Here is a 15666-nt window from a genome sequence, read left to right as displayed (position 1 = left end):
TCTGTTTTGTTTACAACATATTCATTGACTTGTGAGAATAAAATCAGGCCTATGAGGTGTTATGTAGTTAAACCATTTTTCCCAGTCTGAATCAAATTGTTCCAACTTATGATTTACAGATGCTGTTATCTCCATTTTGTAAATGTCCATTGTAATTTCCATCCATACATTTAAAGTTGGGTTCTCCTGTGATAACTGTTTCCTGGTAAGGGTCTTTTTACCAGCCACCAGCAGTATATTCATTAAATACTTATCTCTTTTCAACCATTCTTGAGGTATTTAGGCATCCGTTAGTCTTGCGAGACCATGGATCTGCGCCTGGAAAGTCTTCACTCTCCAGGGCACAGGCCTGGGCAAGGTTGTATGGAAAACCAGCAGCTGCCCATGCTGCAAGTCTCCCCTCTCCACGACACTAATGTTGTCCAAGGGAAGGGCATTAGGACCCATACAGCTTGGCACCAGTGTCATCGCAAAGCAGTGTGTGATTAAGTGCCTTGCTCAAGGACACAACACGTTCCCTCAGCTGGGGCACGAACTCACGACCTTCAGGTAGCTAGTCCACTTGGCCATGTGCCCACACCTTGAGGTATATACCCAAAATATATGGTCTTACTTTCTAAGGGTATTTCACATATACAGATGTCTTGTAGAGCATTGTGTATCCCATTCCAATAGTCTTTGATAATGGGGCATTCCCAGAAAATATGATAATGGTTTGCACTTTGATTTCCACAATTTCTCCAGCAAACAGGGAGGTTACTATCATAATGGGATTTGTGAGAGGGTGTATCAAGATTTTCCACCCGAACTCCATCCATTTCTGTAAACTGGTACACTTCCATTGGTACCTCCGTAGCATTGTCCATACTTCCTGAGATATTATTATCCTTCCTTCTTTCTCCCATTTTGTTTTAATGTATGAAGTCGAATGTGTTTAAAAATTTGACAAACCGTTATACACGCTTGAAATTATTTGACTACCGTTGTCTGAATTATATGCTTTTCTAAATAGCTCTATCAGACATGTACTTGCGTTGGTTACATTTTTAACTGTCCTGTTAACATAACGTTTAACTCTTTTCACCAGGATTTGGAAAGCTGCAGACTTCGTCTTGATCCTGAGTTAGATCGACATAGATATGAACGCAAAATCAGTTTTGCAGGAATTATTGATGATGAGCAAGATTCAAAGGATTCACCTCACAGCAGCAGTCACACTCTTAAATCAGATACAGCCTGTGATGAGAAGAAAGGTTTGAAAGGAATTTTAAAAACTTCTTAATTAGCTATATATACACATAATCAATCATTTATAAACACAATTTACATTGCAAATCAGTAAAGCTGCCCCACCTTAGAAAATGGACAAGCTGTTGTCCCTGAGGCAGTAGTCATTAGAAAATTAATTTATTTCCTGTAATTCCCAACTCAGATTTTGATGGTGATAGAATGCAAAAATCAACTGGCTTCCTCTCAACACTTCATAATTAATGTATAAGAATGGGTAATAAATACCGGCCTTCCAGTGGTGACCAGATCTGAAAAATTAAATTAAAAATTAAAAATTGAAATGGTAAACCTGCATACACACTGTGTAGAGTTTCTCAATATCTGAATCCTTTCTGTGTACATACATCTATTGATGCTTCTGGACACATCTTCAGTGATGTTCCTGGAATCATCGGGTGTTTCGGGTCTTTCAACATCATACAACCTCCTCCAGGTGACCCAGCCGGGGCTGATCAGACCCCAGCTTGTGTCCAGATGGCTAGCTACTTATGACTGCATGGCTCCCCTCTTTTGAGCCACAGCCATCTTGAGGCCCTCTCTGCCGCATCGGTGGTACTGTGGATGGCTCTCCTCTTCCTCTCTCCCTCGATGCCCAAAATGCTGAAGGCTCTAACTAAAGAACGGGCTACGAATCCCCTACAACCAGCCTCCACTGGGAGACACTTCGCTGTCCATCCAGCCTGCTGACAGTTGCTGACCAGTCCTGCGTACTTGGAGAGCTTCCTTTCAAAGGCCTCTTCCAAGCTATCTTCCCATGGGACTGTCAGCTCCAGCAGCACCACTTACTTAGTCGACTCAGACACTAGGACAGTGTCTGGTTGCAGGGTGGTGGCTGCGATATGGTTGGGGACCTTCAGCTGCCCTTCGAGGTCCACCAACAGCTGCCAGTCGTTTCAATTTAATTTGAATTAGGAAGTTTTGTTTCAGTATGAATCCAGTGTAATATTTTCTTGATGCAGATAATTACCCTTGGCAGATCATGTGCAGACCCCTTTACAGCTCTTCTAAATACATCAGATCGTTTAAGTGGGAGTAATCGTATATATTTACTGATATGTTCAAAGTTAATATTATATTATTTACATATAATAATTTTCTAATTTGAAATAAAAGACTAATTTTTCACTCATTTCATCATTGAGGTGATACTTAAAAGCAATGTCACATTCAGCTGCAAATCTTCAGTGCTAGTAGTTCTGCAGCCTGATGAATATAACACTTACTAGGTTTCTGTTGTACATTCAGCAGCGCACTGCTGTGTTCCAGGAATCCCCCTGACATTTATCTGCTTTTGCAGGTGGAGTTAGAGCTATTAAACTGTACTGTACGGAATAACTGCGGTATTACAGACAAAAAGAAAAAATAGACACCAGTAGATGATGCTTTTGCATACATTAAAATCTAGATATACAAAGCTTTTGATCATTGTATTGCAACTGATATTGCATCTATTATTTAATCAGGTATAGCTTTAAATGGAAAATAAAACATAATAAAATCAGTTTAGATTTTGTATTGTCAAGATTTGAAGTCACTTTTTAAATGTTGAGTTTGTCCCCCCTTCAGATCTTTTTACAAGATTGTTTTGCAAAATAACTTCCCCATTCCAAGCAAATTCAGTTGTTGATCACCAGTGGGAGAAGACATCCAAACTGGCGCTTCATAGTGTTTTCTGCTCTCTCCCTTCTTTCTTCCCCTTTTCCCAACCATGATTCCCCTCTCCCTGCCCTCTCCCCACTCTCATTCCCCAATAGAGACCCATATTAGAATTAGGTTTATCATCACTTACATATGTCATGAATTTTTTTTGAAGCAGCAGTACAGTGTAATACATAAAATTACTACAGGACTGTGCAAAAGTCTTAGGCACATATACATAGCTAGGGTGCTTAAGACTTTTGCACACTACTGTATAAGATACTCTAGTGCTGATATCAACATTTTTGATGTGTAACCTTCATTTTTTTAAAGGGCCTGTTAGAAAAGCAAGGCCAGGAGGTTCCCGTCTACTTCAGATAAAGGGGGCACGAAGTTTTCGAGTAAAGAAAGGTGGATCTTTGTCAAGTATACGTCGAGCAGGGAGTTTGAAGAGCACAAAACTTTCACGACAAGACTCTGAGTCAGAAAATGAAGAGCTTCTATTGTCTCAAAGCCATGACACTGTTACTGATATAGGTAATTCTTTTAATGGACACTTTGTTCAAGCAAGTGCAGTGATAGGTATGGGCCAGAGCACGGCGGTGGTGTCCAGGCCCGAGCGTATCGATGAAACAGTGCCCGGGTTCAGAGCAAGGAACGACCTGACCTTTGGATGATTTAAATGCCAAGCCGGTTGAGTTGAAAAGGCGGGGTGTCTGGACTGGAGGCGCGGGTTGGGCCCATTCTGCCTAATGCTCCGCGGTGTTTCCTCCGTTCTCTGCGGTGCTGAGGCTGGGGCCTGCTCTGGTTACTCTGGGCTCTGCAAAGATTTGCTCCGTTGTGTGCTGAGGCTGTGGGCCTGCTTCAAGCTTCATGTCCACGGACTCATTTTCATTCTGAATGTTGTTGCTTGCTTTTATTGTTTGCATGATTTGTCTTTTTTCTCTCTCTCTCTGCACATTGGGTATTTGTCTTTTTTTAATGGATCCTATTGGGTTTCTTTGTTTTGTGGCTGCCTGTAAGGAGACGAATCTCAAGGTTGTATAATTTATACATACTTTAATAATAACTGTACTTGAACTTTGATAGGTTTGCTGGTGTGAAGAGGGTTTATATAAAATTTATTTTATATTTCACAGGTAGCCCTTGGAGTACTAGTGAACCTAGTATTGAACCAGAAAGATTGAGCACAGGAGGGACAGAAGAAAATTACCACAGAAACATGACATGGTTACCAGTATGTATTACAGTTTAAATTTTATATTTTCTTCTGTGCTTGAGGTGACAAAGTTTAGAATGATAGTTTGTATTTGAAATAGCAATTGCTGTAATGTGAACTAATTGATAACAATAATTAGATTATTCCTTTGAAAGTGAAAATAAAACGACTGCAGATTCTGGAGGTCAACAATAAAACCAGAAAAGTTTGGATATGCTCAGCAGATCAGGCAGTATCTGCTGAAGGAGGAATAGCTCATCTTTATTTCTTTTTTGGAAACATTAGTTACTAACACTAATTCACTACAGAATTCTGTACTTTAATTTATTTTAATCAGTAATGCTTTAACCATTCTGTACAATTTTGATCATCTTGGTGATTCTTAAGAGAGTCAGAGAATTATAGTAATAGTTGGGACAGGTATATCATAGAATCATATATAAATTCAAAATTGAATGTAAATTTATTATTGAGGTACATATATATGTCACCATATACAACCCTGAGATTCACTTCCTTTATAATGCATTCATAGTAAACAGCAAGAAACGCAATAGAATCAATGAAAAACTACACGTGACAGACGGACAACTGATATGCAAAGACAACAAAATGCAAATACAAAAAGCAAAAAATATAATAATAATTAATAAATAAGCAATTAATATCAAGAACACAAGTTGTAAAGTTCTTAAAAGTGAGTCCATAGGTTGTGGAATCAGTTCAGTGTTGGGGTTTAAGAGCTTGATGGCTGAGAAGTAATAACTGATCATGAACCTGATGGTGTGGTACTCGAGCCTCTTGTACCTCCTTCCTAATGGCAGCAGTGAGAAGAGAGCATGGTCTGGATAGTGGGGATCCTTGATGATGGGTGCTGCTTTCCTATGACAGTGCTCTTTGTAAATGTGCTCAATGGTGGGGAGTGCTTTGCCTATGATGGACTGGGTTGTATCCACTACTTTTTGCAGTGTTTTTTTTCCTATTCAAGGGCATTGGTGTTTCCATACCAGGTCGTGGCACAACCAGTCAGTATACGCTTCACCACGCATAAAGTTTTAGATGATATGCCTAAAATATGCAAACCTACGAAAGTAAAAGTGCTGCCTCCTCTCTAATGGCGGTTATATGCTGGACCCAGGACAGATTGTCTGAAATGATAACACCAAGGAATTCAAAGTTGCTGACCCTCTCCACCTCTGACACCCCAGTGAGGACTGGCTTATGGACCTCCAGTTTCCTCCTGCTGCAGTCAATAATCATCTCCTTGGTCTTGCTGACATTGAATAAGAGATTGTTGTGTCACCACTCAGCCAGATTTTCAATTTCCATCCATATTTCTGATTCTTCACCATCTTTGATTCGGCCCACAACAGTAATGCTATCAGCAAACTTAAATATGGCATTGGAGCTGTACATAGCCTCACAGTCATTAGTATAAAGGGAACAGAGCAGGGAATAAGCACACAGCCTTATGGTGTACCAGTGCTGTTGGTGATTGTGATAAATGGAAGCCATTTGGCCCTTCTTGTCTATGTTTGATCTTTGAAAAATATTTGTGCTTAGTTCCCCTTTCTTACTTTATACATGTATATGTGGAGGGCCCTCCTCCTCAAATATCTGAACAATTCTCTTACAATTAGTATCATGGCAGTATGTAATAACCTCCTGGCCAAATGCCAAATGTTGGAAATTGACTGAATGGATATATCCAAACTAAATTTGTGAAGCTAGAGATGAATGAAGATCATTGTATGCTAATCTCATGGCTAGCTATTTGAATGTAAGTACAAATAGATATATTTAAGATAAAGGTTGATAGGTTCTTAATCATTAAGGGTATCAAAGCTTATGGGGAAAAAGCAGGAGAATGAGGTTGACAGGGAAAATAAATCAGCTATGATCAAATGCCAGAGCAGATTCAACTCGGAGCAGAATGGCTTGTGCAAATCTTGTTTTAGTTGTTAATGGCCTTATATACATCAGAGGTTTACTGGACTATTTTACGAGATGAGAGATCTGTTCTGTAAAAAATGAGTAGAATGGCTACACTACAAGTAATTGCATTCAAATATGTGAAAACGTTAGAGGATGGATGTGATGAGAGGTTGCTTTCCTGGACTGGAGAATCCATATGGGGAAATGATATCATTTTGAAAGTTTAATAACTTTGGACTGATATGAGGACTTCACTTATAGGATTGTGACTAGCTGTAATTCTCTACTACAGATACCCGAAAATCCTTAGTCAATGACTGTATCAAAGACAATGGTTGACAGTATTTTGGATGCTAAGATATTCAAGGGACATAGGTGGAGTTATTTCAATAATCAGTCATGATGTTAAGTGGTTTCTGACCCACTCCTTGTTATTCCACTAGTGGGAGAAAGTGACAGGCCCACTTCCTCTGGAAGATTTTCAAATTGCATTGGAATAGCATGTTAGTATGCTTAAGTATGCTTAGTTCCTTATAGCTGTTATAGCTGGGGGTGCTATTGGGGATAAACTCCCACCACCTGTTAAATGCTGCCAATGGTGTACACCTCAAATATTCTCTGACAGCCAAGTCCAGCTCCTGACCTTCACATGTGCCTCAGCTACTACGCCCAGTGGAACCATTTCTGCTGACAGGAAAAGGGGCAAAGGCAGGTTGCTGGCACCTTAAAACCAGTCACTTTGGGCAGATGGATCTCATTAGCTGTGATTGGCAGCTCATCTAGGAGAAAGAAAACTCTGATCTCAAACCTCAGCTGCCTTGCGGCTATATCTACCTCATGGGGAAGGTTTTGGGAGTAAACCCAGAAGGAAAAATCTGGAGCTGGGGTCCCTAAGGCAGCCCTATGTTGAGTTCAACACAGACTGGCAACTCCTGCAATGCTGCTGGTACCAAACTGTATCAGTCTCTGCCGTTCCTTTGAGTTCATCAGATGCATGGAGAGGAGAAGCTTGCTCTCTATATCGTACTGCCCAGGCTTGCGTATCTAGATAGCTAGGACACAATATCTGTGGTCGACCGTGACCAACGGAGGCCTCATCTCATGCTTTAAAAGGTGCGTGACTATGTACTTCAAAGGCTGTTCTAAAGGCAGAAAACAAAAAAAAATTAAACATTGGAAAGTCAGCATAAATGGTTAAGTGGGACTTTGAAACAGTAAAGATTGCTGATATATTTGTACAAGGCTGGGTGGTTTAGAGGCTGTCAGCTGCTGAGTGGAACCAGATAGGTAGTGGGTGATGGGAGATGGAATCTAATGGGGAGGAGGAGTGGTACAGACACTGGTAGAGGTAAGTGGTTTCAGATGTGGGATGGAAGATGTGGACTAAAGGAACTCCCTAGCTGTTCTGCCTGGAGAAAGGGGGCAGGTGTGACAGGGAGAGTGTGCTGCGTATGGAAATGCAGATTCAGAATCAGGTTTAATATCACTGGCATATGTTATGAAATATGTTGCTTTTTGGCAGCAGTATATTGCAATACATCATAAAGATAATAAACTACAATTATATATAGATAGATGTAAATGTAGATATACGAAAATAAAATTAAGTAGTGTAAAAAGAGAGCAAAAAATAGTAAGATAGTGTACATGCATTCATTGTCCATTTTAAATCTGATGCTAGTGTGAAAGAAACTGTTCCTAAATTGTTGAGTGTGTATCTCCAGGCTCCTGTACCTCCTCCCTGATGGTAGCAATGAGAAGGGGGTGTGTCCTGGGTGATGGGAGTTCTTAAAAATGGATGCACCTTCTTTTGAAGATGTCGCTGGTGATGGGGAGGCAAGTGCCCATGATGGATCTGGCTGAGTTTGCAACCTTCTGTAGCTTTTTCCAATCCTGTCCAGCAAACAGTGCTGCAACCAGTTACAATGCTCATCTGTGGAAATTTGTGAGATTCTTTGGTAACAAACCAAGTCTCCTTAAACTCCTAATGAAATGTAGCCACTGTCTTCCCTGTTATGTTTTGTAACACCTGAAACTAATCAAAAGAAAAACATGGAGCTCGGAATACTTGTATATTTAATTTTTCTTTAGTGAGGCACTTGTGTATGACGTGTTGATGTAATGACATATGCCATCCACGTGCTTCTTACATGTAACCCATAATGAATTATGTAAACAGAGAATGATGAATCAAATATGTTTACATTATTACTCAAATAGTACTGAAATACTGAATACACTACACTCCTCCCTGCTTAGCTATAAACTCTAATTCGAGGTAGAATGCATCTCAACTCAAATATGTAACGTATTGCTGTCTAGTTATCTTATATACTGTATATACAGTTTACTATATAATACAACTACTACGTAGACATCCACAGCATTGCGAATTTTAAATTGTCCCATTCAAGCCTAACTGACTAAAGTGTTCAGTTACACTAGTCCTTGAGAAGAGGCTTCTCAACACATCAACAGTGTGTGAGGCTGTAGTGAAAGCTATTGAGAGCACTTCTGGTCACTTCATAGCTGCATCCACAACTACCACAAAATTTGTGCCCAAGAATGATATGGCAATATCTACATGAATCCTCCGCCAGGGCAGTGCAAGCCATTTCCAGGGATGGAGAGATGCTGCTTTTGGCATCTTCTGGACGTGTAGGCATCCCGAACAGTGCATGGCGAGCTGCTTGATTTTCTGATCTGTCCCAGCCTACCTGACAAAGCTTTGAGCCAACGCTTTCATTTTGGCCGCAGCTAGATGACTGACATGTAGCTCCTCCAACACTTTAGCTCTCAGCTTGGGTGGTACAACTGTTAATCTCCACACAAGGCAACCCCCATCAAAGGCAAGTTCATCTCAGTGCTAGTAAAAAAAAAATGGAGAAACTGGACTTTCTGCGTCATATTCCAGCTTCTTTGAGCGGACTTGTAGACCTGAGACATTGTGGGATTTTATGTTTTACTTTTGTATCTTCTCTGCCGTAATAAGGAGACTTGATTTGCTTTAGAGAGAATAGTCAAGAAGATTGCCCTCTTTCCTAAAATTTTTTGGATGTTTTCTTTTCCAAGGGTAAATGAGACAATCCATCATTATTTCCATGATTAGTCATCCTCTTGATTTCAATCTTATATTTGTGTCCTCCAAGAAACAGAGCCTATCTCTTCATTCATGCTGCTGCTGTTTGTGGAACATCCTTCTGTGCATTGAAAATAGACATCAATGATTGATGATCAGTAATGAGGGCGAATTCTCTCCCATACAATTACTGACTGAAATGTTTTACACCCCAAACAGAAATCAGCTGAGGTGGAGAGAGATGCAGAAAAGGAAAAGGGGTGTCAGAGATGATAGAAGTTAACGGGAAAGTAAAATTGACAAATTCAGCACAATGCAGGATCCACCACCAATGAGTAGTGGAGAGAGAGCTTGGGGGAGTGAGTGGGGTGTGGGATTGTGCTGGAAAGGCATTGAGCAGACACTTCCATGCAGCCAACAAACAAATCAGTGTAGCTAGGGTTCATGGCTACCCCGTTGATCTGTAGAAGATGGGAAGAATAAAAACAGAAGTTGTTAGCTGTAAGTTAATTTCTGCCAAGTGGATGAGAGTGTTAGTGGAGTGGAATGGATTGGTCCTTTGTTTAAAAAATAAAACCAGCTAGCCGTAAGACCATCTTGGTGAAGAATTGAAGTAGGTAAATAAAGGTGAGCCAGCTTGGGACCTGGAAATTGTGCATTATCAAATTAGTTAGAGGCATGAACGGTGCCTCGCATGTAAGTGGAAAAGGACTGACATGTTGACTTCTGCTGCTACTGATGCTGCTTGACCTGTTGAATTTTTCCAATGTCCTGTTGCTCTTCTCGATTCCAGCATCTGCAGTCTCTTTAGTTTCCTTTCTAATTATAATTGTTTTCGGACATCAGAATATATTTTCCAGTTTCAGGCATATTTGACTTTAGTTCTGAGCTTCAGTAAGACATAAGTGACACCAGAATTTACCAGAATTCTTATTTGGTTGATAATTAGATGAAGTTGTTTAATACTGTTAATATTATGTTCCTTGTCAAAAGGTTATGATATTGTTATGCAGCCAACAAAGTTTCATCTGTTGCCATATTGATTACTGCCACCCGTGTTGCTACCAACATCACAGCCGATCTTGTGCTCGCCTTGTAAGGGCAATCAAACTCCTCTATGGAGACACTGTTGAGACAGTCCGCGATGATGATTCTGGAAGTAAAATAGGGTTGAGACCCAAGAAATCCAAAGAGGTATTAAAAATTCAGCAACCTTACTGTATTTTGGAAGTAGAATTTTGTTTTCCTGTTGCATCCTTATTCTTAACATATTAAATTGTTGTCTAATATTTGAATATAGCACAGTAAATGTGTAATTTGACTAAACTAACTTGTTTTGGTGTTCATCAAATGTACTGCTTATTGAATGCTGGATTGATCAAAGATTCAGTTATTTTCTTGTGAGTCAGGTGGAAAACAAAAATTCTTTATTAATTGTCTTAAAGGGCAATTAATAGCAATAATATAATGGATGATAATTAACTGATGTTACTTTGGAATTTCATTGGAGTGTGTACAAAACAATTTTACAAGGATGCTGGAAAATGAAGCAAAATTGGATATGCTGGAAAAGGAGATGGGAGACTTTAACAGAGATGTACACAATTTATGGGAGACCAAGTTGGAGACAATAGGACCTCTTACAGAGGTGTAAAATCTGGGTGCATATATTTAAAGTAACTAGCTGAGGAGAAATTGTTTCAGCCTGATGGGTTGTAGAGATCTGAAACTCACTGCTGAAAGATTAGTAGAGAGAATATGTATAACATTTAGCAATTGCTTCAAGCATGAAATTTATCATTTTTGGAACTCAACCTGTGGCAGAGTACTTGAGAAGAATTTAAAGACCTGTAGCAAGTTTAAAGGGTAGAATTTTACCATTGTAAGTTATGAAACTAAGAATTGACCTACAAGGCAACTGAACGATAAATGTAAGCTTTCATTGGCATGGCTATGATTGGCAGCAAGACCTCCGGCAAGTTAATTTTACTGTAACAATGGAGATAATCTAAAATACAGCAATAGTGAAGTGTTTATTTGGAATGTGAAGAAGCAGAAATAACTGCCTGTCATTTATATCTGTTCATTTTGGAATGCAATTCTATATTTTCTTTTTTTCTTTTTTTTTAGTGCTCTGACAAGTCTTGCCTCCGTACGCCTTTGAGGAAAAGGATACCTGTTACAAGTCTGGATGGGAAAAAGGATTCTGGAATGTTGAAATATATTAGGACTCAGGTATAGTTATGTAATTACTCAGTTTTGTTTTTATTAATGTAATAATAGAAAAATGTACCTAATGATTTTCATTCATCATTTTGTGCTGCTCATACAAGGTACGTTTGGTTTAGAAAATATTGAAGCAATAATAGTGATGCTTAGTTTCTGATGCTAACATAAGTGAATATTTGGCACTAGTTTCAAGTATGCATTACATCATTTGTTGGGCTTAAACTGTGGAATGTTATGGAAGAACTTAAAAATGCGTAGTATTTTTAAAATTTTGACATTTACCATCAATACTTAAAACACAAGAAATTGAGATCTATAAGAAAGTAGTATCAACTAAGTTCACAATGGCATCATTGAAAACGCTGCTAGTTAGTGCAAGTAAAACCATGAGGGTAAGATCTGTTCGGAATATTGGATGGAAGTGGTGTGATTAGTCTATTCAAATGGCGACGTGATCTTGTATAGCAGGGGTTCCCAACCTGGGTCCATGGTATAACGAAGATTGGAAACCCATGTTGTACAGCTTCTGTGATATTCAAGGTCAGGAAAGTTAACGGTGGTATGAATTGCAGATGAACAGAAAAATTGGTGAAGTCATAGTGATGAGGGTTGTCTAAGGATACTGTGAAGCATAGGCCATTTGGAAGGTTGAGTGAACTTAATCTGGACTATTGAGGTAATGCACTTTGGAAAGTCATATGCTGATAGGGCGTATTGAGTAAATGGCAGCAATTTGAGAACATTGATGTGCAGTGCAGAGAAATCTTAGGTGGCAAGTTCATAACTCCCTGAAGGTAGTGACACTAGTTTAGGTAGAGAAAAAGGCATTTGATATGCTTGCTTTTACAGATAGGTATTGAGTATAAGTACATATTGCTGGTAGAACTCTACAGGTCAAGCAGCTTCTGTGGAGGCAAAGAGATGGTTGATGTTTAAGATAGAAACGCTGCAACAGGACAGTATAAAGAATTCAGAAGGAGGGGGTGAGACAGTGCTGGGTGAGATGAGGAACAATGGCCAGCTGGAGTCCGGTTGGAAGATAGAGACAGAGCACAAAAATGATGTGGAACTAGATCAGGGAGGAATGATAGGCAAATGGAACTCAGAGGGAAGAGTTTTAGAATGAGGCTAGTGGCTGATACATTGAAAAAGATGAGGGAGGTATCACAGGCATATGGAGCCAGAAAGGAGTAAATAGAGACAAAGGCTCTACATTGGCTACCTCTGCTCCGGATCTTCACCTGCAGCTAAAGAGGATGCAAGTACCTTTGCAAGGTTTACACAGTTTCATTCCTAGCTTCCCACAATGTCTGAGGATGCACTTGGCCAAGTCCTGTGGATTCATCCACGTAATGTGCTTTAAGTCTACCAATGCTTGCTCATACATGGTCCAACATATGATTACTAATTTCCTCAGTTCCTTACCTCCATGATCATCTCTACAGTAAAATCTGACAAGAAATAGTTATTAAAAATCTTATCCATCATCTGTAATATTTCAAATAACTTATTGTGCTTCACTTTATCCAATGCTTTTGTGTAGTTGATAAAACAAACAAACAAATCTTTTTGCACTTGAATAGCTCATTCTGATAGTACACCTGTATATCTAAATACAATATCTAGTAACATGAGGAAACGAATTGTAGCAGCAGAGATGTGGTTTTTGAGGAGGATGCAAAGAATATCATGAATGAAACGAATATCTAACGAGGATGTCATGAACAGAGCAAACACAAAAAGAGAAATAATGTATGAGATCATGAAAAGGCAACGTAACTTCATTGGACATGTGATTAGGAAAGAGGAGTTAGAATGCACAGTAATTATGGGAAAGATTGAAGGGAAGAAAGCAAGAGGAAGACAAAGACAAATGATGGTGAAGACAGCAGCCAGAAAACTGGAAATGAATACAAATGAATTGATCCACTTGACCCGAAACAGGAGTGTGTGGGCCATGGCAGTCAAAGCTCAAACTGGGCATGGCACCTGATGATAGTGATGATGACCCATCATCAGTGGCTGTACATAGACAGCCATGCTGATCTTTAAGGGGACATTTTTTCTCTTGCCACCCTTTTACTCTTGGTATGCCTGTACAACATCTGACTTTCCCTAATCCTGCCTGTCAGATTCACCCTGTGCCCTCTCTTTGCCCTCCTAATTTCCCTCTTAGGTACATTTCTACACTTCGTGTACTATAAACAATCAATGGATTCTAACTACCTATTCCTGAAAGGATGTAATATATTAACTTGGAAAATGAGTTCAGAATTATATTGAACTTTGTTGCAACAGCTTAGGAGGTCAAGATAAAATTTTATTACAGACAAATGTAAAGAACCACATGTAAGAGGAAACTGAGGTGATACTCAATGTATCACAGGCTGCCGGTAGATCAAAATGTGTGAGAATGAATAGATTACCAGGGTCAAAAGTATATAAAATATCATTTGTGGCTTTAAAGATTATTTCAGCATAGTGGAGCTGGTGTAATTCCAATTGTAGAATTGCAGAAAAAATGTGCACAGATTGCAGAGAGAATGATACAATGGTTTACAAATGGGTAGCTGGTGTAAGGGCAAGGAGAACATAGTTTATTTTTGAGAGAAGGAATAATAATAGTTGATATGAATGAATAGTATGGTATAGCACCCAAGAAAAGAACTGTTAACTATTAACTATTAACCATCTCACCCAGTGCAACAAACAGAAAGGAAAGATGAACTCAGAAACTTAGTCAGAATGATGTGAAGGAAACTGGATTGGGATCCTTGAAATTCACAAAATCTGGAAGATAGGCATATTATTTAAAGAAAGATTTGAGTTCAAACTGTGGTGGTGAGGAATATCAAGGGAAGTTTCACCCTGAATTAAGATAGGAGAGGAAAGTAGATAACTCAATGATCTTAATCTTTGTGACAGTTAATGATCATCTTGCACTGCTCCAATAATACTGTTTCTGCTGTGAGTTCCATTACCATTTCTTTATTCCCAAAGGCATGGTCTTTGTTAATTGTCCCTAATGTGTAGATGAGTGGGAGAATCTGGGGGAAGTCCGAATGTGTGGGAAAATAAAATGGGATTGATGTAAATGTGTGGTTGATGCTCTGTGTGGACTTGGATGGCTGAAGGACCTGCTTTTGAGCTGATTCTCTCTTTAAGAAACATAGCTTCCCAGAGCTGTTACCCAGCACCATCGTTCCACAGCTGTAGCAGAGCTGGTAAATTCAATAATCTTGAAACAAGGTGAATGATATTGTTTTGATTTGCAGCTGTAAGTGGCATTCCAGTGGGGTGAATTGAGACCCGGATAGCTGACAGGTGACTGTTTCAATTCTTTGACATGGGACTGCTGTGATACTGAGCCCATAGCTCAAGTATATGTTGGGGAATCCAGAGTTATCCCAGTGCTGCTCTGTGAATCTTTCACCTCAGAAGTGTGGCCAACAATGTTACTGGCAAAGTCTCATGAGTCCCTGTTGTGCAGAGTGTGGGGAGGTGTAGTTGTTGCAATTAGGTGCAAGACCCCAGCTTTTATTTTTGAGGACAAAAAGAGTTCTAATGTACCTTTCAGTCCAACAGAACTTTGTAAAAACAAGAGATTCTGCAGATGCTGGAAACCTTGAGCAACACACACAACACACTATAGGTGCTGCCTGACTTGCTGTGTTCCTCCAGCAATTCGTGGGTGTTGCCGTAGAACTTTGTAACTTCTTTGTAGCTATTTTCTGTGCAGCCCATGTGCCACCAAAATTGCATTAAGATCATTTGTTAACTTTTCAGGCTTTATTTTAAGCGAATGAGCCCAAATGCCTGTTTCAAAAGTGTCAAGCCTCTCTCTTTCAAAATAGCACAGGTCAAATTATAAATATTAATTTTGTAGGCAGAAGAGATTAGTTGGCTATTTGATTACTAACTTAATTAGCTTGGCACTATATTGTGCTTGAAGGACCTGTTTTTGCACTGTGCAGTTCTATATTCTATGATCAAGTCTGTTGATCTGATTTTAAGATCCTAGCCATTTTCTTCTGGTTCGTCTCCCCAAATGAAAATGTGTTAAACAAAAGGCATTGATGAGATAACTAAAGTATTGCTACTCATGGTAAAATTTTACAAAATGTTGTTAAAATGTATAATGCCTCTTTATCATCCGTATTATTACAACTGGTAAAATTATTTGCATCTCTTCATTAACTCCTCTGACATTGAAGTTATTATATCACTTAGCTTTGAAATATAAATTTACCTGCTTGTAACCATCCTGCATTAACTG

The 15666-nt window shown here is 39.3% G+C and overlaps 1 protein-coding gene across 1 annotated transcript in view; it reads left to right on the top strand.

Moving 5' to 3' along the window:
• LOC140198605 (protein unc-80 homolog) overlaps window positions 1–15666 on the top strand; it is a 227770-nt gene that overhangs the window by 118825 nt on the left and 93279 nt on the right. The window contains 5 exon segments of the mRNA XM_072259605.1: window positions 1088–1253; window positions 4034–4036; window positions 4068–4165; window positions 10155–10355; window positions 11292–11396. Of these exon segments, the coding sequence (XP_072115706.1) occupies window positions 1088–1253; window positions 4034–4036; window positions 4068–4165; window positions 10155–10355; window positions 11292–11396 (573 nt within the window).

This window comes from Mobula birostris, chromosome 6 (assembly GCF_030028105.1).
Source record: "Mobula birostris isolate sMobBir1 chromosome 6, sMobBir1.hap1, whole genome shotgun sequence".
In the NCBI taxonomy this organism is placed as follows: domain Eukaryota; kingdom Metazoa; phylum Chordata; class Chondrichthyes; order Myliobatiformes; family Myliobatidae; genus Mobula; species Mobula birostris.
The sequence above is the reverse complement of the archived record's forward strand: the minus strand, read 5'-3'. Positions and strand labels throughout refer to the sequence as shown.